General features: G+C 35.0%; 3 protein-coding genes and 1 pseudogene across 4 annotated transcripts; all 4 read left to right on the top strand.

The window, feature by feature from the left end:
* Positions 1–623: 623 nt before the first annotated feature.
* On the top strand, positions 624–2,658 carry LOC116118196 (annotated as a pseudogene).
* A 231-nt stretch (positions 2,659–2,889) lies between these two features.
* On the top strand, positions 2,890–5,359 carry LOC116118197 ((+)-neomenthol dehydrogenase-like). 2 transcript variants are annotated; one of them, XM_031404166.1, is made up of 5 exons: positions 2,890–3,065; positions 3,153–3,399; positions 3,825–3,902; positions 4,335–4,514; positions 4,768–5,359. In XM_031404166.1, the coding sequence occupies exons 1-5, from the start codon at positions 3,043–3,045 to the stop codon at positions 5,143–5,145; spliced, it is 906 nt and encodes a 301-aa protein (XP_031260026.1). In that variant the 5' UTR covers positions 2,890–3,042; the 3' UTR covers positions 5,146–5,359. The 2 variants fall into 2 exon arrangements, with proteins under 2 accessions (XP_031260026.1, XP_031260027.1); XM_031404167.1 differs by having other exon boundaries at positions 2,892–3,065; positions 3,825–3,893.
* Positions 5,360–6,090: 731 nt separating this feature from the next.
* Positions 6,091–8,978, top strand: LOC116118195 (phosphomannomutase). The gene is made up of 12 exons (XM_031404164.1): positions 6,091–6,169; positions 6,254–6,342; positions 6,424–6,468; positions 6,538–6,604; positions 6,750–6,826; positions 7,021–7,056; positions 7,252–7,307; positions 7,418–7,517; positions 7,641–7,736; positions 7,847–7,936; positions 8,329–8,380; positions 8,724–8,978. The coding sequence occupies exons 2-12, from the start codon at positions 6,274–6,276 to the stop codon at positions 8,786–8,788; spliced, it is 753 nt and encodes a 250-aa protein (XP_031260024.1). The 5' UTR covers positions 6,091–6,169; positions 6,254–6,273; the 3' UTR covers positions 8,789–8,978.
* A 671-nt stretch (positions 8,979–9,649) lies between these two features.
* On the top strand, positions 9,650–15,740 carry LOC116118221 (putative threonine aspartase). The gene is given in 16 exon segments (XM_031404186.1): positions 9,650–9,833; positions 9,895–10,091; positions 10,207–10,261; positions 10,354–10,420; positions 11,137–11,175; positions 11,177–11,264; positions 11,393–11,443; positions 11,666–11,786; positions 11,949–12,033; positions 12,673–12,754; positions 12,889–13,018; positions 13,445–13,611; positions 13,718–13,881; positions 14,570–14,693; positions 14,761–14,864; positions 15,512–15,740. Coding segments are annotated over 16 exon segments (1,752 nt in total). The 3' UTR covers positions 15,606–15,740.
* The last annotated feature ends 7,344 nt before the right edge of the window (positions 15,741–23,084 follow it).

Genomic DNA, 23,084 nt, shown 5'->3' with positions numbered 1-23,084 from the left:
TCTGCAGTTAAGGCCTGTAGGAAAGCTTAGGACCTGCAGGGTAAAAAAATATATTCAAAATTATGTTCACTGCACAAGAAATTTAAGTGTTTTTACCTAAAATTGCACTTCTTTTCAGCTGACAGTAGGGAAGCTTAGGGCCTTTTCTGTTATGAATTGGGAAGAAAATGGTTTTCTTTTATTAATTCTGAAATGTAATATATGTGTTCAGAATGCAGTTTCATTTTTTTTCAGATTTCCTGTTTTCTAAAAATTTCTAGCTAAACAAGATATCAAACTTACCATACCCGCGATTCTCAGAAAATGATAAAGGAGAATATGCAATTAAATACACAGAAAATGTGCTTTGGTTAAAAATACATTGTCCTGGGAGTACCTAATTTTTTTTTCAGCTATGGTAATTGATCATCCCTTAGTACAACTTGAACTCAAGACGGAAGATAGTATCTAATTGAATAATACATTTATACAATAATATATTCACCTATGTGATAATGACATTTTCAAATCTAAAAGCAGTCCTTATTCCATTCCTTATTCTATAATATCCTAAACTATCGTGTAGGTTTTTTATGTGATGACTATTTCACTATTACCTCAACATGCGTCGTAAATCTTAGTCAAGCATACTTGTTACATTTAATTTTGCATAAAAGTAAACGGTTTTGTGATTAATAACCAAAACATCAGCTTCAGTCACAGAATTAAGTTGCAACTTCTACTAGCAATGGAAGAAGCGGCAACAAAGAGGTATTTCGGCACTTCTGTCTTCTTCTTCATGCTATTTATATACACTTGCCATACATAATAAATACCAAAAACTTGTTCACTTTTTGTCAGGTATGCAGTTGTAACAGGAGCAAATAAGGGTATTGGATTTGGAGTATGTAAGCAGTTGACTTCACATGGGATCATAGTAGTGTTGACAGCTAGAGATGTTAGGAGAGGACTTGAAGCTGTTGACAAGCTGAGAGAGTTTGGTCTCTCTGATCATCTGTTTTTTCATCAGCTTGATGTGCAAGATCCTGCTAGTATCGCTGCTTTAGCAAATTTTATCAGAAACCAATTTGGAAAACTAGATATTCTGGTAAGAATGTGTTTTCGTTTCTTTGGTTGATCATAGAATACATTTCCTAATTTCTGATCTACCACTAGGCATGAAGAACCATAAATTTATGTTTTGAATTTGAATTTGTTGATGACAAGTGAAGAATTTCTATACATCAGATTGGAAAATTTTCTATGTTCAGTTTGAACCCTATTTTTCTGGTTCACATAATAGCTTTTTCTCTCTTCTATTCATGTAAGATAAGATGGATGAAAGATCTCAAAATTGTGCGAAGGTGAACAATGCAGGGGTTGGTGGATACATATTGGATGGCGATGCTTTGAGAACTTCAGGATTTTACAAGGTTAGATTTCCATAATAAGCTGTTTTTGCACAAACTAAAGAGAGTGTTGTGTTGGTAGCAAGTTCAAGGTAGAGTAACTTTCTTAGTGATAACTGATCATGGTTAGGCTTCAACTCCATTTGCTTGGAGGTTGCTTTTAAAGCGTGCTTCTTTATAGACTTAAAGAGTAAACAGATGAGAGGTTAAATTGAGTGATCTGCTAAAGTTGTTAAGCTAAGATAAATTGACTAAATATACGGTAAAAGAATCTCTGGAACAATTTAGCATCTATTAAGTTGTTTCATGCATTGCCTTAGTTTGAATTGAGGTTCCCTGAAGCTGATAAACTTAATCATATATTACTTTGTTTGCTGATTTGCTGTGCCTTTAAAAAAAATGACAGGTAGAAAAGGTGCAAATAGATTGGAGCAAAATAGTGACGGAAACTTACGAGTTAGCTGAGGAATGCCAGAAAATAAACTATCATGGTGCCAAAAGAACATGTGAAGCGCTTATACCACTCCTCCAGTTATCTGACTCACCAAAGATTGTTAATGTTTCCTCTGGTGCAGGAAAGCTAAAGGTAATAAATTAGCAGAAATTTTCTTCGGAAAAAAAAAAAAAAAAAAAAAAACATTACATTAAACTTCATACTGTAATTCCTCATTGATAATCTACTCTGTTCTTAAAATATGTTCATAGGATAGCTAAATTAAGTTATTATTGGCCTTTTATCTCAGAACATGCCAGATGGATGGGCCAAGGGAGTTTTAAATGATGCCGAAAACCTAACGGAAGAGAGATTTGATGAGTTTTTGACAGAAGTTTTGAAAGATTTTAAAAGGGTTCCTTAGCAGGCAAGGGTTGGCCTCCCCATATTTCCGCCTATATAGTTTCCAAAACTACATGGAATGCTTACACAAGAATTCTGGCTAAGAGGCACCAGACTTTCCGCATCAACTGTGTTTGCCCTGGCTTTGTGAAAACTGATATAAACAAAAATACCGGCACTTTAACAATTGAAGAAGGTGCAGAAATTCTTGCGAGGTTAGCTTTGCTGCCCAAGGATGGTCCTTCTGGTCTCTACTTCGAACAGAAGGAAGAATCACCATTTTGAATTAATTAAAAGAATAATGTAATTACTGTGGAATATATATCATCACTGTGTAAAAATGAATCTTAAACACAAGACTGTAAACTACCATGTTGCTTGTTCCTTATGTATTAATAACATCTACTATTTCAATAATCTGTGACTTGCTTCAGGTTTTCATGTGTGATTTTAATATTTGAATATCTTTAAATCTTAGTTTACTGGCTAAAATTTAAGAAAGATAACCTATCTATATATTTATTTATTTCATATTTAAACAACTTTCACATGATCAATTATCAAACAAAAATACCGTTTCACATAATAATATTTACCTTTTAAAAACAAGAAACGGTACTTGTTTTATAATATTGGGACTTACTGTATTGACAAAGGCCTCAACGTTATCTAAAAGTCGTCGATCGTCAGTCAACTATACTTTTCTACAATCGGTATCCACACAATTCTGCATAAAAGTCCAGTTTTCTGATTACTGATTAATAAACGAAACCTCTGTTTCATTTTTCAATTCTCTGGCTTCTGAAAGAAGTCGTAACAATGGAAGAAGCAACGACAAAGAGGTACTTGTGTTTTATTCTTTCGTGCTACGTACCCACACATTCACTTACATAACAAAAATAATTAATCGCATTTTGTTGTCTTCTCAGGTATGCAGTTGTGACCGGAGCAAATAAAGGGATTGGCTTTGGAGTATGTAAGCAGCTGGCTTCAAATGGGATCACAGTGGTGTTAACTGCTAGAGATGAGAAAAGAGGACTTGAAGCTGTTGAAAAGCTGAAAGAGTTTGGCCTTTCTGATCATGTGCTTTTTCATCAGCTTGATGTGCTTGATCCTGCTAGTATTGCTGCTCTAAAAGATTTTATCCAAAACCAATTTGGAAAACTTGATATTCTGGTAACATTGTATAATTATTTCATTTATTTTTTAATCTTATAATAGAATTTTCAATTACTGGAAGAATTTGACTTACCCTAGTTTATGCTAATAGGGAATAACAAAATTAAACTTTTACTTTGATAAGCCGCATCAATCCTGCTACAAACATTGAACTATGAATTTCCTCCTGATTTCTGATTATCAACTAGGCATGAAGAGCCATCAATTAGTTAACGTTCTGAATTTGTTTTTGTTATTTACCGTTCTAATTATAGGGATCAGCTCCTGTATCCTCCTTTTTTTTTCAAAGAATGGCGGATACTTTGTAATTGAATCAAGGAATATAGCATCTTCCGAAGATTTGGAAGGATACATAATTTTGTAGTTTGTATATATTTTTCTCCCTCTGCAAGAAGGATGAAAAATCGTAAAATATTGCGCAGGTGAACAATGCAGGGGTTATTGGAAACATATTGGATGGTGATGCTCTAAGCGCTTCTCTTTCTACTAAGGTTAGACTGGTTAGTTTTCGATATACTAATCGTTCTTTGCAGAACCTAATGACAATTCTGGGTTGGTGTCCACATTAAAGAAGAGTAGCTTTCTGTCTCTTTTGGTAACCAAAACATATGGTTAGACTTAATCTTTTGCTTGGAGATTGTTATTGTAATTCAAGAAGAAATGAATGCTATATACTTTTCTCCAAAATGAACCTGTGAGGTGGCTAAATATACTAATCTGGTAAAAAAAATTTGCTAAGAAAAGGTAGTGCAATTTCATTGCCATGATTTTTTGCTTCTTATAGTGGAAAAAAAAATGTCTAGGACAGATAGAGCAGCTATTAAATTGTTCATTCTTTCGTACTGTTTGGTTGATTGGTTTACTTTATGAAATTACTCTGCTTTTAATATTGTTTTGGCTATATTCTACATTAATTAATAAACAATTGGCAGCCAGACATTGAGCAAATTGATTGGAGCAATCTGTTGACAGAAACGTATGAGTTAGCAGAAGAATGCCTGAAAATAAATTATTATGGTGCCAAAAGAACATTTAAAGCGCTTATTCCCCTCCTTCAGTTATCTGATTCACCGAAGATTGTCAATGTTTCCTCTGGTGCAGGAAGGCTAAAGGTAACAAATTATCGGAATGATTCTTCATAAAGGGCACCCTGATACGCTGCTGCATTTAACTTGATACTAGTTGAAATATCTCATTACCCTGTGTTTTTTTACCCTATAGAAACTGTTGGCCAAGACAATAATAAAACGATTTTGCCAAGCATGTATGAGAAACTTAGTTTCTGACAGATAGAACAGTCTGTTATCAAAACATGTTTATAGGAATAGCTAACATGATTTTTTTATTTTTGTCATTTTGTTTCAGAACATACCTGATGGATGGCCTAAGGAAGTTTTAAGTGATGCTGAAAACCTCTCAGAAGAGAGATTAGATGAGGTTTTGACTGAGTTTTTGAAAGATTTCAAAGAGGGCTCATTAGCAACAAAGGGTTGGCCTCCCCATCTTTCTGCCTACATTGTTTCCAAAGTTACCCTGAATGCTTACACAAGGATTCTGGCTAAGAGATACCAAACTTTCCGCATCAACTGTGTTTGCCCTGGCTTTGTGAAAACAGATATAAACCAGAATACTGGCAACCTCACAATTGAAGAAGGTGCAGAAAATCTTGTGAGGTTAGCTTTGCTGCCCAAGGATGGTCCTTCTGGTCTCTACTTTATCAGGAAGGAAGAAACACCTTTTTAATTGAATAAACCTCTTTGTGAAAATGAAAATAAACCCACACAGAGCTTGTTTCCTATTAATAACATATACTGCTAAATAACCCTGCAAGTCTCTTGACTTCTTTCATGTGTAATTTTAGTATTTGAATGTATCTAGCTTAGACTCTTTAATCATGCAATTTTTGTTGGTACTTAGAAGCTATCAATCCATGGCTTAACTTTATCGTTTCATTATACTTCTGATTCCTTGTTATGGAGACAAATGGATCAGATTTTTGACCATTACCTGTTTGAAAGTTGCTCCAGGAAGCAATAAGCATAGTATAAATAAATATAATGGAAATAAGACAGAAACTGTAGAGGAAGTTGCCGAAGACCCCACTCACTAAGAACTGAAATTTGAAGTTTGTAACAAATGAGAAGTTTCCTCAATACAAAACAAAAAAGTACTGGAACAAGTGAATTTTCCTCTCTTCCTCCTTGATTTTTACATCTCTTCTCTTTTGCCACCGTCATTCCTTTTTCTGGCAATTTAATTATATGAAACTAAAATTTGATATAAAAATAATTAATACAGATGTATACATTTTTCGTACACCAAAAACATGCTTTTTTTCGTGCGTACTCTCTTCCTGACTTCTATATTACGTGTTTTGTTGGGTTCGGTTATGGTGTGGGCTGGACTTCATTATTCATTGTAGCCCAATCAGCTTACATGTGAGCCAATTATGACGCGGCAACTCTCAGCCAAAGAGTCAACATCTCTATAGTCCCTATATCGGCCCACAACTCACAATGACCGTCGATATCTGTCGTCGTGATCAGATGACGGTTCTGATCTGGAGAAAAGAGCAGTATCCACCAAATACTCATCTTGAGATCTAAACTGTTACTCTGAAGTTACCCGTATAGAACTTATTTAATTCCCTTGACCTCCAAGCTTCTGTTAATCAAGATCTGCTATAAATTCCGTGTCCGCATCTTACTTTTACGGACATCAAACTCTGCATTTTATCACATTTTTATGAAGTTCCTTGTATTTTCAGGTGAATAATCGTTGAATTGAAGGCAAGTGATATTTTCTTTTCCACTGGCAAAAAGCTTTACGAATTTTGTGGATTTGGTTGCAGATAGTTTACATTAAACTCCAATGGCGACAAGAAAGCCAGGTTTAATTGCTTTGTTTGATGTTGATGGAACTCTTACGGCTCCAAGAAAGGTATGAATCATCATTTGATCCTCCTTACATAGTAAATTGTTTATTTTTGATGCAATATTTGACTCCCTTTTAACTTGCCAGGAGGCCACCCCGCAAATGTTGGAGTTCATGCGAGAACTCAGAAAGGTAATGAGTGTAATGAGTAATAGAAGATCAAGTGCTTTCATGCTTAGTTGGTTTTTCTTGCATTTGTAGGTTGTTACAGTTGGTGTTGTCGGTGGATCAGACCTTTCTAAGATATCAGAGCAGCTCGGAAATTCGGGTTAGAAAATTTTTATTGAATAATTTCTTGCTTGAAGAGAAATGAATCTGTTTTTCAAAAGCTCGTGTAAATGTAGCTTTCTGGTTTATTTTCTTTAGAATCTATGGAGATTGAAGAGTCTCTAAACCATATTTTTGTTTTGCAGTCATTAATGACTATGATTATGTATTTTCGGAGAATGGACTAGTTGCTCATAAGGATGGGAAACTGATAGGCACCCAGGTATTATTAACAAGTAAACCCAAAATTGTAATTACAAGTAACAGATATCAGAATGTCCCTCGCTTGTATCAGAATTTAATTAATTGGCACCCAGTATTTGATGTTCTTAATTTTGGTATAATTGAAGCACTTAACTAAAAGCGACAGTAAACGTTTTATGAGTTAACCCTTGATTATATATTTCCTTTGTGCAGAGCTTGAAGTCTTTTCTTGGAGAGGAAAAGCTCAAGGTAAGATCTGCCCCTGTCACGTGGATGACTTTTAAATTACATGTGTAATATATACATATATTCGGTCACATTTTGGTTACGAGCTCTTGTGAATGCTTGCTGAAGAGTGGGCTCAATGACTTCATGTGTGGAGAATTTATTCGTATATGGAGATTATTGAATTGTTATTGTGATAAATTGCAATCAATTATGCAGGAATTCATAAATTTCGTACTTCACTATATTGCTGACTTGGACATTCCAATAAAAAGGTTAATAGATCAGAGCCCTAGTATCAATTTAAGTTAAACCGTATACTGTGTATCCATTTAATTGTACTGCTGAATAATGCTTTTTCTGTTCATATTATATAATTCTGCAGGGGAACATTCATTGAATTCAGGAGTGGGATGCTCAATGTTTCACCTATTGGGAGAAACTGCAGCCAAGAAGAAAGGGATGAGTTTGAAAAGTATGACAAGGTGAGAATTTATTTTTTATTTATTCCTGTTATGCAAAGGATCATATTGGTAGTTCATGTTTTTTTAGTGTAGATATTCTGTTTGGTGATGTTTGTGCTGAAATATACACAACTGAGGTTTCAGGTTCACAATATCCGCCCAAAAATGGTATCTGTGCTTCGGGAGAAGTTTGCTCATCTCAACTTGAAGTTTTCAATTGGGGGACAGATAAGCTTTGATGTCTGTGTTACTATATCTAGTTTATCTTTTAATATCATTGAACATATTAATATAGGGTAAATTGGAAGTATTGCTATTGAATGTTTCATGTTGTATGATGATTGTGCTAGGTTTTCCCTCAAGGTTGGGACAAGACATACTGTTTGAAGTACCTTGATGACTTCCATGAAATTCACTTCTTTGGAGACAAAACTTACAAGGTCAGCCCGTTACTTTGTTGCTTCTTTATTTTGGCTATTCTGTACCTTCTTTGTGCATACACCACTCATCTCCTCCTTGTTTCTGTTCCTGTAGTGACGTTTCTGTATATTAGTGATAATTATTATTCTATTTTCATTTAATCTTTCCTTCAAGGGCTTCAATCACCACTAATATCATACTTTCCGGGATAAGTTTGCCCTAAGGATTATGGCTTGATCCACAGCTTTCCAATGCTTACGGATTTATTATCATCATTGATGGTTCATTATAGTCTAGTCTTTGTATGCATCTGGCAATTACGTAGTAATTAATGTAAATCTATTTCTTTGTTCAGTAGTTTCATATCGTCTCTTGATACTAATGGTAGAGCTTGGGTTTTTGTTTTGAGCAGGGAGGGAATGATCATGAAATTTATGAATCTGAGCGAACAGTGGGTCACACAGGTGAGCTTATATTTTAACATTGATTCATAATTAGGAATTTTGGATGTCACCTGGAATCATGTTATTTCATTCAGTTTTCAGTTGAATAGGGTGTAAATAAAGGAACGATTCAATAAATGACCATAATGGAGCTGACTAGTAGGTAGAAGAAAAGATGTAAATAACCCTTCCCTTGAAATTTTGAGAAATGATTTTATTGGTGAGAAAATGAATTTATTTTCAAGACATTAAAAATCAAGATGGGATGATTTCGTTTCTGTTGAATGCGCACAAAGCAGTTGGATGTACAGAATGTTTTGAATTGTTTCTGTGATGGGTTTATATGATGGCATGTGTTTTGCAGTTACCAGCCCTGAAGATACGGTGGATAAGTGCAAATCTCTCTTCCTAGCCAACCCCAGAGCTTAGGACAAACATATTGATTTTACTGTTGTGAGAATAAAAATGTAATTCTTTTATGAGCAATTTGATGTAATTTCTTTTATTTTCACCGATATTTTATGTTATTTGAACTACTGGAATGGGAGAACATATTTTCCATCTCTAGGTCATGATTCTTGCATATTTGCAGTTGAATAATGGGTATTTTACTTTGGCATGCTTCAAAGTTCCTTGTTTCTCCAGAATATTGACCAACTTTATTGTCTTGATCTTATGTTAAATTCAGATTTATTTAATAAATTTTCTTACTTAACAATTAGCAAGATTGTGAAAGGAAGTCTATAAAAAGATTTTTTTTTTTTTTTTTTTTTTTCAAATGTCACTAGAAATGTAATGGGCAATGATTTGATATAACTTTAAAGATAAATCTTGGGAGTGATTTGAAACTTAAACTTGTATTTTCCATGTAAAAAGGAGAGATCACTGAAATTTATTCAAGAATGATTAATATTTATAATAATTATAAAATTTCCTTCATAATGGGTTACTACATTAAAATATCCAATTTGAAATGACTTTCAATGTTAATTTAATGATCGTAATATAGATCAAATTAAATTATTACATAAAGGGAAAATAACTCTTTTCAAAATAATAAAAACTATTACATCCTTAACTATTCAAAAGCGCAACCTCCTTTCCCTCCAAACATTTAACCGTCACTGTCGTCTCAGGACACACACGCTATGGCTGAAGTCAAGTTCTTGGGTAAGGATCTCTTTTACAATTCCTCATGTTCGTCCTTGAGAAGCTGTCAGAAAGGGCCATCATCACTACTTTTCAGATAGCATATCGCTAAGAGCTTCTGACTCTGATCGATACGAATTCATGGCGGCAGTCGTACGAATCAAATCTTCAATTTTTGTTCCCTTTCGATGCCCTCCCATTGGTCATGCTTCTATGAATATTACAGAGTTGGTCGATAAGCTCTCACTCGATACCATGAAGATTACTCCGTCACCCTCTCTGGTGAAGCAGAGCATTAAACGTCACCATCAAACTGAGGCTCCTGGTTAGGGCAATATTCTTGAATTTTTCTTTCTTTTTTTATTTTAATAGGTTGTAATGATAAGAACGTAATTTTGAGCGTGCTCTGTTATCCACTATCAGGAATAGAGATTACAGGGAAACGAGTTTGACCGATATTCATTCTGGGCGGGAATATAAAGATCTTATGTTGGAGGGTCTAGAATATGATGTGGTCATTGGCATAAGCAAGAGCGGTTTTTTTGAAATTTTTAATTCTCAGCTGACCCGCGGTGATGACTCAGTATAATTAGTTATTACTGTTTTCTTGACATTAAACCCTAGGCAGTGTTAGAGGCTTGAATAACCTATGGTTTTTTGGGCTAACACTTTTCAAAACTGTTCCATTATCGTAACAGATAGGGAAGTGCAGTTCTGCTGTGAAGGGGAGGTTAAGTTCGTCTCCTGAAAGAGGTATAGTATATAATACAATTCCCAAATTGCAAAGTTTAGATCAATCACCAAAACTTGTTTGTGTGAATGATTCCCAACTTTTCATTTTGTAGCAAACGAATGCATTCTTGGATGGTTCAGGGAGGCCAGAATCTACTTTCTTTCTATCTCAAGTTCAAGGTTCTGTTTGAAGCAGTCTCCATGCTCACAGATATGGTCTGGATCCACGGCCAAAACGCTCCTGCCATGGTGAACTGCCCATTAAGAATTCGGACAAGTCATGTTCATTCTCTCTGCTGAGAAACTTCTGAAAATCTTTCATTTCGATTTTATGGTTTAACATCAATGAAAACAGGCGTGATGAATTGTTAATCGGAGAACATATTTTCCATCTCTAGGTCATGATTCTTACAAAATTGCAGTTGAATGATGGTTTTTTTTACTTTAGCATGCTACAAAGTTCCTTGTTTCTCCAGAATATTGACAAATTTTTGTCTTGATCTTGTGGTCTTCACTCAAATTGTTTATCAATTTCGAATTAGAGAGAATGAAAAACAAAATTGCTTTGTTCGTCAAAGATTTTCTATAATTTTTGTAAAAAAGTTCTTCCACTTTTCAATTTAGTAAGTTTTTGAAACAAAATTCATGATTAAGGTAATTGGATTCTATTTGTTATGGAATTAATATATGAAAAATCTTGCGTTAAATTCAGATTATTTAATTAATTTTTTACCTACAATTGCAAGATGTGAAAGCAAGTCTGTAAAAAGATTTAGAAAAAAAAAAGTCACTGAATATGTAAACGGCTAATTTGACGAACTTTATGAATCATAACGGCCAACAAAATCACTGCTCACTCACTCACTCACTCACTACCCTTGTTAATGGCCGGCGAGACCGAGATGGAATCCAAGGTTCTTCGTGGCGGTTCACGTTGTGCGGGTATCACTCACCTTCGAACGAAAAAGCCCTAACGTCTGCCATAAAACGCGCTCGCCTCGCTGCCGCCTCTGTTCTTGGGCAGGTTTTATTCTAAACACTCAATCTTTTTCTGAAACTTTCTTGAAACCATTTGTTTTTTTTTTTTTTTTTAATTCCCCGTTAAGATCAATCTATTTTAATTTTATGCAAATTTGTTGGTATTGAAATTAGGGTTCTGGTAGATGTATTGACGCTGTGACACGGCCATTCAAGTGTTTGGAGGTAATTAAATATCTTTCTAATCTGTTGTTTGTGGCAGAAAATTTTTCATACTCACATTCCTGAGTACTTCTTTGTTTGTTTGTTTTTTTTTTTTTTTTTTTTTTCAACTTCTATTATAGGGTTTTGATTTTTGAAACGAGATTTAATATAATTCACGGTTATTTTCTTAATTGTGTGTGTATTCCTACGATTCTTATTTGGGTCGACTTTATTTTATTGAAGGATGATCCGAGTACAAATGCAGGGCGAGGCTCCAATTTGACGGAAGATGGTCACGTGGAATGTGATGCTAGTGTCATGGATGGTGATTCTGGAGTATTTGGGGCCGTTGGAGCAGTGCCAGGTATTTACTACCTTTAGGATTACATTTATATGTTCTTTTATTTTTATGTAAAATTACTTTTTTGGTTGTTCCTTTGATTCCTCAAATACTGCCAATACTTGTTTAGGTTTTCACTCTTTAGTTATACTCAAAATTTTCTTAATTTTATTAGTTGTAGACCAGGTGTCAGAAATGCCATCCAGATTGCTGCTACCTTGGCCAAGGAACAAATGATGGGATCTTCCTTGTTGGGTCGAATACCTCCCATGTAATGATTACTATTTTTTCCCTTCTTTTTCGTCTCTTTTAGAATTATTGTTTTCTAATTGAAACATTGTGTTGGTTTCTCACTAGATTTCGTTTCATAACCCCAAATTTGTCATCTTTGTTTAGGAAATTTTGCTGCAGAATGGCTTTTAAGATTGTAGACCTATATGTGCTTTGGTATTATAATAATTATATGAATTTTTTATTGTAATCCCATTTTAAGTGGTATCCTTTGGTATGAAAAATGAGTACAAAGTTGTAACTTCTTTTTTAGATTCTTATTGTTGTCGTGTCATGACAACATGCTTGTGAATTAGCGTATGCTTGCAATGGATGCATGTCTGTTTCACAAAGTACTCTTTATTTTGTGCAGGGATAATTGTTGTTTTGTGCTGGAAAGGTCACTCTAATAGAAAATATTTTGTTTCCATGAGTATCCATGTTGGATAACGTTTTGATGCTGATAATGAGATTAACTTAGGAATGCATTAAAATAATTAGATAAACTTGGCATAGTTGTAGCAATGAAATCTTTAATAGGGTACAATGTTTTTCTCTACTTTAATGATGTAATGCTCCTGAAGATTATTTTGGTTTATTTTCTTATATTATATTCGGGAGCTTTTGATGTTTATGCCAGGTTCTTGGTTGGAGAAGGTGCCCGAGTATGGGCAAAGTCCAAAGGCATTGCTTTACCAGCTACCACAACTGAGGCAGATCAGGTGTAGTTATTTTTTTCACCACAATTTTGTTAATGTAAAAGTACTTCAGTTATGTCATCTGCAATGGTTATTTAGTCAGAAAATTCTTGTATCTTAGGATGCATGTATTGCACTTTTTGCATTTTTTGAAACAGTGGCTGGTGACAGAGCGGGCAAAAGCACAGTGGAAAAAGTATAAATCATTGCTTGTGGATGCCAAATTTAAGACAGAGAATTCAACTGAAGGACTTTCTTGTGGAGCAAGGGAGGCAGTTAACACTTCAGGTGGTCCATTGGTGTTTTGTTCCAATAATCCCCTTTATTCCAAACCATTAATAAATTGGCTAATTTTGCTCTAATATTACACATCTGCCTTTCCTAGATGGTGAGACTGACCTGTGCATGTACTTTTCTGCATAGTTTACTTTATCCTAGTGTGACTTAATGTCTGCAATTTGTGAATTTCAGAGTCAAAATTTCCCAATTACTAGGTTCATCATTTTTGTATAGATGAGACAAATTGCATTCTCTCGATGTTATGTGTCTATCATCGGTTCTGCTTAATGGTTATTGTTATGTGTGAATAAGCCTTTTTTAGCTGGAACATATATTGTTGATTGTTTCTTCAATGCCTAATTTTTGCTGGAGATGTAAGTCCTACATCTGTGAGATATTGAACAGATATTTATGCTAGTTGTATATCTTTTGCAGAAGTACAAGCTCAACCTTGCGAACCTTTGAAGGAGAAGGGGGGAGGTCAATTATCTGTAAAACATGCAATGGAAGAAGATAGCATCCTGGACACTGTTGGAGTCATTTGTGTTGACACTGAAGGACACATAGCATCTGGGGCCTCAAGTGGTGGTATTGCGCTGAAGGTAACAAGTCTTCTAATTGTTTTTTTGTATCATTATTTTTTAGTGGTGTAGATAAGTTTTAACTTAATTTTCTCTCACTTCATATGAAAAAAAACAAATGTCAAAGGTTAGTGGGCGTGTGGGATTGGCAGCAATGTATGGTTCAGGCTGTTGGGCTTCATCTAAAGGCCCCTTTGGAGCTCCATTCATAGTTGGTTGTTGTGTTACTGGTGGGGGAGAATACTTGATGAAAGGATTTGCAGCTCGAGAGTGCTGTGTCTCGTCATCACTGTATGATTGACTTCTGGTTAAATTTTCTAATTCTTGATATGAACCAAGTACTTGCTGATGATTTGTTAGACTTCATTGTATTTTGGCTGCAGTCACTTTTGTAAACCTCTTTCTCTATGGAACAAGTTGGTTAGAAAACAAATGTTGTTGAACTTTTACACAGATTTATGTCTTTTAGTCAACCCCTTTTCTAGAGAGTTGAGGTTTTGCTGCTATGTTAAATCGCCGAATTGTCAACTAAATAAATTAAGAGAAATACATTACTTCTAAATAAAGTAAAGGATTATTGAAAAAAGTATACATACGGAAATGAGGTTGTCACTGGCATCTTTTCATATGTAGTTTGTGTTATATAAACACCAAAAGCTTGAAAATCATGTTGTTAACTGTGAATACTGAAACCAGGGTGCTTTAATCTCATTAATTTTTTTTGAAACTTGGACATGTGCATCTAAACGCAGATCAAAGTTTGACAAGGATCATGAACTGGAAATGTATGGAAGTTGATTCAATGTGGCTGGCTTCCTAATTAATGTAGACTAGGCTAAACTGGCCTTTTGTTAGAAGCCATGTACAAGATATTGCTGGATAGCTTTTTTGGCTACCGAAGAACTTTAAAATCTGCCCATTTTTGCCTGTTTTCAATATTTTGCAGTGATAAAATTGACAAGCTATATTCGTGCTTTAGTTCTCAGGTTGGTCCTGCATCTGCTTGCATGAAAGTTTTACGCCCTATTGTTGAAGATAGCAGTCAAAACGGTACTGATAAGAGTGCAGGGATTTTGCTCGTGCAAGCTGATGCTCCTGTGATGGTGAGCCCCTGGCTGTTTCTTTTACTGTTAGTTTGTTTGATTATTTTTACTTATATTTCAGCTGTAGGTTTCAGGAAATCCACCAAAGCTGAACTCAATAGAGATAGCGGCTGCTTATTCTTCCTTGTCTTTTGGATTGGGATATTTTGGAAGCTCTATGGAAAGGCCCAAGGTATTATTATCTTTCAAGTCATAATGCTATAAGATCTCTTAATTTGTCATTGCAATTGATGTTTCTTATGAATTTCCATTCTTGGAATAGGAAAAAAATTTCGTTTCATTTCATTTATGCTTAATGACTTCATCTGGATTTGGTACGCTTGGGTAATTTTGCATTTTGGGTAAAAGTTACTCAGTTTTGTTGCGAGTGAATCTGTCACATTGAAGCTGAGCTGACATAGACCTGGCCGCAAACTAGGCAAGAAGAATATCTAGTCAAATTGAAATGTATACATTTGTAGTAGAATTTACCAGATCGAAATAAATCTACTATTACTGTATGCAATGCAACGATATGATTTTATTTCCATGAGAAATTTATGCATCCTATCACTCAAGAGCCACGAATCTCAATCTATAAAATCTCAATCTAAAATTAATTTCTTTTCACCATCGGTTCTTACCATCTATTGAGTATAACTTGTACTATTTATTGTCAAATTTGTATTTATAAAAATTAGGGAGACGTCTACCTTGTTAGATACCAGATTATGAAAAATGATGGCACAATGTCCCAGCAATTTACATTTTCTTTTGCTTCCTTCACTCGCACTAAGAGACGATTCAAGTTCAAATTTTCTTGTTGAATTTACCTTGCTGGTCTCAGTTCTTCGGAGCACGAGACAGCAAAGTAAAACTGGGATAGACCATTTTGAAGCGCGAATTGATCTCTCTGAAAAGACATTGATGTAAATGTAATTTTGTTTGAATTGAAGAAATTCTGAATTTGAAACTGTATATCTTATTGCATGTTATAGATACTCTGGCAACCGTCAACTACTTCCCACATGTACTATGTTTATCCGAATTAAGCTTTTATGAAGTTAATTATAGATGTATCGTCCTACAGAAATCCTTGCTTGGAACTAGCTTTCCTAATCAATCAATTCTAGAAGATGCCTAGTGTCACGGGCTGAGAGTTTCATACCCAAAAGGCTAACCTATTAGGTAGAGAGATTTTTCCCATTTAAAGCTCAAGACCTCTTCTATACACTTCTGATTTGAGATTTGTTACATTCTCCCCTACCTAATCTTATGATGCTCTCGTCATAGGTGGGCTCTCCTGCCTACCTGTTTACCTCACTCTCGTGTGGGTCCATAATCACACGAGGACGCCCCTGCGTGGGCGCTTGGCGGGACATCGAAAGACGGATCGGGTCTGCTTTGATAACACTTGTCACAGGCTGAGAGTTTTACACCGAAAGGGCTAACCTAGTAGATGGAGGGACTCTCCCCATTTATAAGCTCATGACCTCTCCAATACGCTTTCGATGTGAGATTCGTTACACTAGTTGATCGATTCGTTCATCTTATCTTATTAGTAGCGGTCAGTGGGAAGAATACTAGCTCTGGCTTTCAAGCGTGAACCAGGTCTTGGATTCGGCATTGTAAGGGCATGGCATTTTCTTAGGAAGGGGCCTAAGCTAAGCCCTAAAATTGGAATGCTTTACTCTTTGGGGGCGTTTGGTTGGGGGTTAAGTGGGATTACTGGGGTAATGTCATCTTATATTACTTGATTACCATGTTTGGTTGTCAAGTAATATAAGATACCGGTAATCTTCAAATACCAATAGTGGTTACTATTGGTAATATCAGAGATAATCTAATTACCTCCATTTTCTTAGGTTTTCTGAGATTACTAGAGTTATCTTTTTTTGTTACACTTTTATCCCTTATTAATAAAAATTTTGGACAATAATACCCCTATTTTAAAACAAATTTACATTAATATCCTATTTCAATTTTACCCTTATTTAATTAAAAATTTGGACAATAATGCCTTTATATTTAAAATAATTTACAGACCACCACTGCCACCACCGACAACAGCGGGCCAACCACCACGGACCACCACCGGAAAGTCGCTGGAGTCCCTAGAAAAGAAGGAAATTCTATGGGAGGCTCCGGGAGGCTTCGATATGGCCGTTTCCGGCCATATTGATGGCCAAAAACGGCCATATCAGGCCAAATCGATTGAAATGGTTAGATCTATTCCGGCTATTTCCGGCTAGATCGATGGAACTGGCCGTTAACCTGGCCATTAACAGCCAGATCCCTGGCCATTAACGGCCAGGTCTGGGCCAGATCTGGCCGGAATAGATCTGGCCGTTAACGGCTAGATCTGGTCCAGACCTGGCCGATAATGGCCAGAGATCTGGCCCGGTATGGCCGTTTTCGGCCATCAATATGGCCAGAAACGGCCATAGCGGAGCCTCTTGGTCACGGTGACGTACTCACAAGGACTTTCGGGGACATCCGGCGGTGGTTTGCGGTGGCGATAGGAGGTGGGGGTGATTTCGTCATAAACTAAAGTTTTATATAAGCGGGGGTGTTTTAGCTAAATCTGAAATATTGGGGGTTAAAAGAAATTATTCAAAAATTAATAATAAAAATAATTTTATATTAATATTTAAAAGGGGGACAATTTAGTAATTTAAATAACATACCCACCAATTTATTCCCCATAACCAAACATATTAATATAACATACCCACCAACTAACTAAACATATTTTTCTAAAGATTCCCAGTAATCTTCCAAAGTAATCTATTTTTCCAGTAATCCAATATTCCCAGTAATCTAACATTCCTCAACCAAACGCCCCCTTTGGGTTTAGGAAGAGCAATAACGGCGTAGCTTCTTATTAACGGATCAATGATATATACAAAGCAATAACGGCATAGCTTTTCATTTTACTTGAACAAATTCAGGAAAATCTTTGGTTCTAGGATCAATGATCGACTACAAATGCAATCATGCGTTACTGCTTCTTTATGATCTCAGTTGACGGTTAGTTGAGGTGGCATTTATTGCTTTACCAATAAAGCTAGGGACACCAAAAAACCTGCACTGAAATTGTGTACCAGCCTACGTGTACCAGCCGCGTGAATTTTTTTTTAATTTTTTTCTAGTGAACGGTCGTCCAAAAAATTTGGATAGCCGTTCACTCACATGGACGCCCGTCCATATTATATGGACGGGGTCCATATACCAGGGATGTGCGTCCCCATTTAAAGGATGCTCGTCCATAAATAAAATATAATAAAAAAATTTGTAAAACATTAGGGACGGTCGTCCATCCATTATGGACGGCCGTCCATTACTTTTGGACGGGCGTCCACCAATGGTGGACGCCCGTCCTTGATCCAAATATGAAAAAAAAAAACAAAACAAAAACTTTAGGGACGGCAGTCCAAAAATTTTGGACGGGCATCCATTAAGAATGGACGGCCGTCCATACTTTTAATAAAAAAAAAAAAATTCTAAACAAAAACCCATTCTTCTTCGTCTTCATTCCCCACCTCCTCTCTTTTTCTTCGTCTTCATTCCCCATCTACGTAACATAGGCAAGAAGATCGAAGATATCAGACAGAAACTTCGTGATATTTCTCGGCAAAGCAAACAGTACTGCCTTGAGGATATTGGTAACAAGGATGAAAGAAAGGATCATGCTTTTTACAGATTGAACGAACTGAGAAGAGCCACCTCCTTTGTAGTAGATGACCATGTTGTTGGCTGTGAGGATGATGCTGAGAAATTGTTGGCTAAACTTCTTGGCGGGGGCCGCAGAGAGGTGTGATTTCTATTTTTGGTATGGGTGGTTTAGGTAACAACATGGTCATCTACTACAGATTACAAAATCATATATTCGTCCTCTGGTCAGTGGTCACTACAGATCACAGCTAAAAATAAGTTTCAAGATCGAGCTTGGGTTTCAGTCTCTCCAGATTACAAAACTGAAGATATTCTTCGAAGGATTCTAAAATCTTTCCACATCATGCTTGAAAGGGAGGATGAAGAATCTTTTAGAAGTAAGAAGCAGATGAGTGCAGAAGAGTTGGAGCGACAGCTGGAGAAGATGAGTCAAGAAGATTTGGAGCGGTATCTTCAAAAATGGTTGAATAGCAAGTATGGACGCCCGTCCAAATGTAAGGGACGGGCGTCCAACGTAAGGGACGGTCGTCCATAATTTATGGACGGCCTCCCCAAAGTTTTTTGTTTTTCATATTTGGGTCAAGGACGGGCATCCATTATTTTGTGGACGCCCATCCAAAAGTAATGGACGGCCGTCCAAATGGATGGACGGCCGCCCCTAATGTTTTGTAAATTTTTTATTATATTTTATTTATGGACGAACGTCCTTTAAATGGGGACGCCCGTCTCTGGTATATGGACTCCCTCCATATAATATGGACGGTTGTCCATGTGAGTGAACGGCCGTCCAAATTTTTTGGACGACCGTTCATTAGAAAAAATTAAAAAAAAAATCACGCGTGGTACACGTAGCCGGTATACAATTTCGGTGTCCCTAGCTTTATTGTTGCTTTACTTAATAGAATTAATCAGTTATCATATCATAAATTTAAGATCAATTATATTTATTTTATTTTATGTATTTGCACATATTTTATATTAATTACATTATTTGTTATCTGTGTATTTAAACATGTAATAACACATTTTTATGTTATATTAATTACATACTTTTAATCATTATTTTAATGATATTTTTATCATTTTTTATATTAAACCCATACACGGTGACTAAATTTTTAAAGGGTATTACAGTCTTAATTTTTTTTTGGGCATATTTTGTCACCCAAAACATAGCCGAGGCAAAAGTGACATTAACTGCTTTAAATTTGAGGATAGTAATTAACTAGTTTAATTAATTTCCAACGTAAAAAATCAAAGTCAATCATAAGGTAGCCTTACCGTTATAAAGAAAGCGCGCCAAATTTGAAGGCATATTTTCACGCTGCAAATTATATCTATTTAAAGATCAAGAAACCTTCCAAATTGTAAGTGTTTGCACCGGCACTTGCAGAAACATTCTCTCCTTAGTCTATCGATCTGGCTACTCAGCTTGGAGGAGAAAAACCAAGATTTTGGTGGGTGTCATAGGTGCGGTATTTCTAATTTAGTTTTGGAATTTTCCCTTTTTGTCTTTATTTCAAGAACTTTTGGTTAATTTAAGGACCTTTCAATATGTCAGATGAAATTGTTTTATAGTAATTGCACTTCGCAATTTCAGTTTTCTATCTTGATATTAGGGTTTTTCAGAATTCTGTTTCATGAAATTTTGCACAGCTTTACCTCTTTGAAATTATTAAAATTTCAGTTTACTACTGTTCCACTTATAATTTCCAAGATTCGAGGGGAAGAGTGGTTTTTTACACATTTGAATTATATTTAAGTAAACTCTGTTTTTACGTTGATGATACCCTACTTATTGTCATTTCTTAGATCACCCGCTTCAATTCCTACCGTTACTTCTTAGACATGTAAAGGAACATTTTCTTGTCGTCATTTTCTTTTCCCGTTAAAAAGGTGGTTTTTTACACTTTGAATTATATTGAAGGAAACTCTATTTAGGTTGTGGTAACCCTACTTTACTTAATTCTTACATCATGGCTTTAAATTTCCTAGGATTACTTCTTAGACATGTCAAATAATATTTTCTTGATTGGTCGCTTTCTTTTCTCCAGGTTAAATTCTGTTTGTTCATGTGTCTTAAAACCCGATTAAATGGTTTTTCTTTCTCTAGTTCAGGTATTTTTACACTTTTACTTGAATATAGATGACGACTGATTAATTATTAATTATTTGGAATTATGAAGTATTCCTCGCTGGTTCTTGGCGTTTCTAGGCTCACCAGTTTTACAATCCAAAGAAATATGTCTCCCAATATATCTTATAATTTTTAATGTTTCTTTTAGTTATTTATGTACTTTACGTTCTTTTGCTGATATCAATAATTTCTTTTTTGTTGTAATAATGACAGCATGTGACGTAGCAACTGATGTATTAGGATTATCTCTCCAGAATATTGACAAAACTCTGTGCACTGAGAATATTCATCTTTTGTTTATATACATGTATGATTTATTGATCCACTCATATAAAATTGAGCTTTGAGCTTTGAGTAATTGCCTTGGGTGGTACCTATTTTAACGTATGTCAGGATGGTTTAATTAGTGGTAAATCACATTGCAAGAACCGGCTGAATTTCCTCCACTGCTCTAGCATTGACGGATGTTATTGTTGAGCATGTATGACAACATTAAAGATATGAATGCGAATTGCAGTTTGAATAGGAGGAGGAATTTGGGTTAGGTTCATCGGAGTTTAGAAACCTTTTTCTTACATTCTTCTGCTCTGGCAGGACAGGTACTATTAGTTTTATATTTTCTAATTTGAAAGTTATAATGTCATCCTATTGAATTGCTTGATGTAGATTTGAACGCAATCAACTAATAAAACGTCTTATTGTTTCTCTCTATTTATCCTAAAGAAATTAAGGTTAAAACATTGGAACTATGACATGTAATCATTGTGTATCATGATTTGATAATTATAAAACGTGGACTCTTTTATCATAACTATGTGTTAAAACTTGACTAAAATCTTAGTTTTCATTACTATAACGAACAGGCAAATGAAGTTTCCTTCACTAAGATAAGTAGATTGTCCTTAAAACACAAGTATGAGACCTTTAGCACTAGGCCTGTCTGCTCCATGTAAGTGAAAAATACTAGAGTTTAGACGGTAAACAATATGCAGTCCAAACTTGTGTTTTGGATATGTAATTACTAGGCGTTATTATAATATAGATGGTTTTATTTTTAACTTTGGTTAATTGATTCCAATAAGAAAAATGTTAGCTATTCTTTTCTTTCTGAGTTACTAGTCATCCGTGAGTAATGTGATCAACAATGATGCAATATAGAACTCAGTAAATGTCTTCTTTTTTTCACTAACATTGCAATTACAGTATAAACAACCAATAAAATCATTCAATAATCGTTTCCTCTTGCTTGTAGTTAAATGTCTTGGCATGTATGTAAAGACATTAGCAAAGGTTGAAATGTGGGCACATTATTAAATTACTTCTATTTCCAGGTGAATAAACTTTGGACGGAAAGGAAGAAACATTTCGTTTTCTAATTGGCAGCTTTACAATTTACCTTAATGCTTTAAGTTGATGTCTATTTTCCTGATGGGTTGTGTACGTATTTTTCTTTATCTAGAGCTTGACATTATTTTTTGGAGGGAGAAAGAACAACATAAGATCCTTCTGTCACATAAATAACTCTTAAATTAAACAGATTGTAAATAAAGATTAAAAGAAGTGTTATAGCTCGTAAATATGTAATTGGGTCAGAATTGGTTTTTTGAATTCTTTTTGGTGCTAACTGCATGTGGGGTTCAAACACAATGTGTCGAGAGGATTCATTGGTGCATGGAATTTATCAAATTGTTGTGATAGATTGCAAGTAATTCTGAAGGATACATAAATTCTATACTTGTTATGTTGCTGACTTGGACATTCCAATAGAGGTTTGGTATATTAGAGCCCTAATTTCATTTTTATATTCTCTGTTCCAATTATTTCTTCAGGGGAATATTTAATGAATTCATAAAGTAAACATGCATTTTTTAATCCATTGAGCAAAACAGCAGCCGAAAATAAATGGATGATTTGTAAGTGGAGATGGAGGAGAAGAACTGGAGATGTTCCATTTTAAGGGGGGTATCAGCCTATCAGTCTCAGTTTGTGTGGCATGAAGGTACCTTTTGAGTCAAACACTGTGTGCTAGTCCAGTGACACACTGAACTGCCGTGTTAATGAAATTGGTAACTCGTGTTTACTTACTTTGAAGATGGCTGAGTAGTAGTTCCCTTGATTTTTGTTAATATGATACCCTCACATATTTATGGTTCCTATGCCCAAATAATGAGGCAAACAAAAATAAATAAACCATGCTTTTTGTTTTTGGCATGACATGTACATTTCTGGATATTTTGATTATTTTCCCTTAAAAATATCTTTTCACATGATGTATTTTCTCCTTTTGATATTATCTCTCATCCTATTCTTAGTTTAAAATCCGTGAAGGTTTTTTAAGAGCAACTCTTGGCCTAACGATTGTTAACCTATTCACCATAAGCACGGTTGGGTCAGCGCATCTTTGAGGTAAAATCATTTCTCCTTTTTTTTTTTTTTTTTTTTTTTTTTGTTAGTAATTCTCAATTAAATTATTGACTGTATTACTCATTGACTTTTTTTACCTTGTTTTTAAAAAATTTGTATATAATTATATTGTTTTAATTTTATTTTTATAAACTCTTTTGAAAAGGTTTTGTGATTTTCAAATAATTTTTTATTAT

Source organism: Pistacia vera, unplaced genomic scaffold (assembly GCF_008641045.1).
Source record: "Pistacia vera cultivar Batoury unplaced genomic scaffold, PisVer_v2 Contig839, whole genome shotgun sequence".
Lineage (NCBI taxonomy): Eukaryota > Viridiplantae > Streptophyta > Magnoliopsida > Sapindales > Anacardiaceae > Pistacia > Pistacia vera.
Note: the sequence above shows the minus strand (reverse complement) of the source record. Positions and strands in the feature narration are given on the sequence as shown.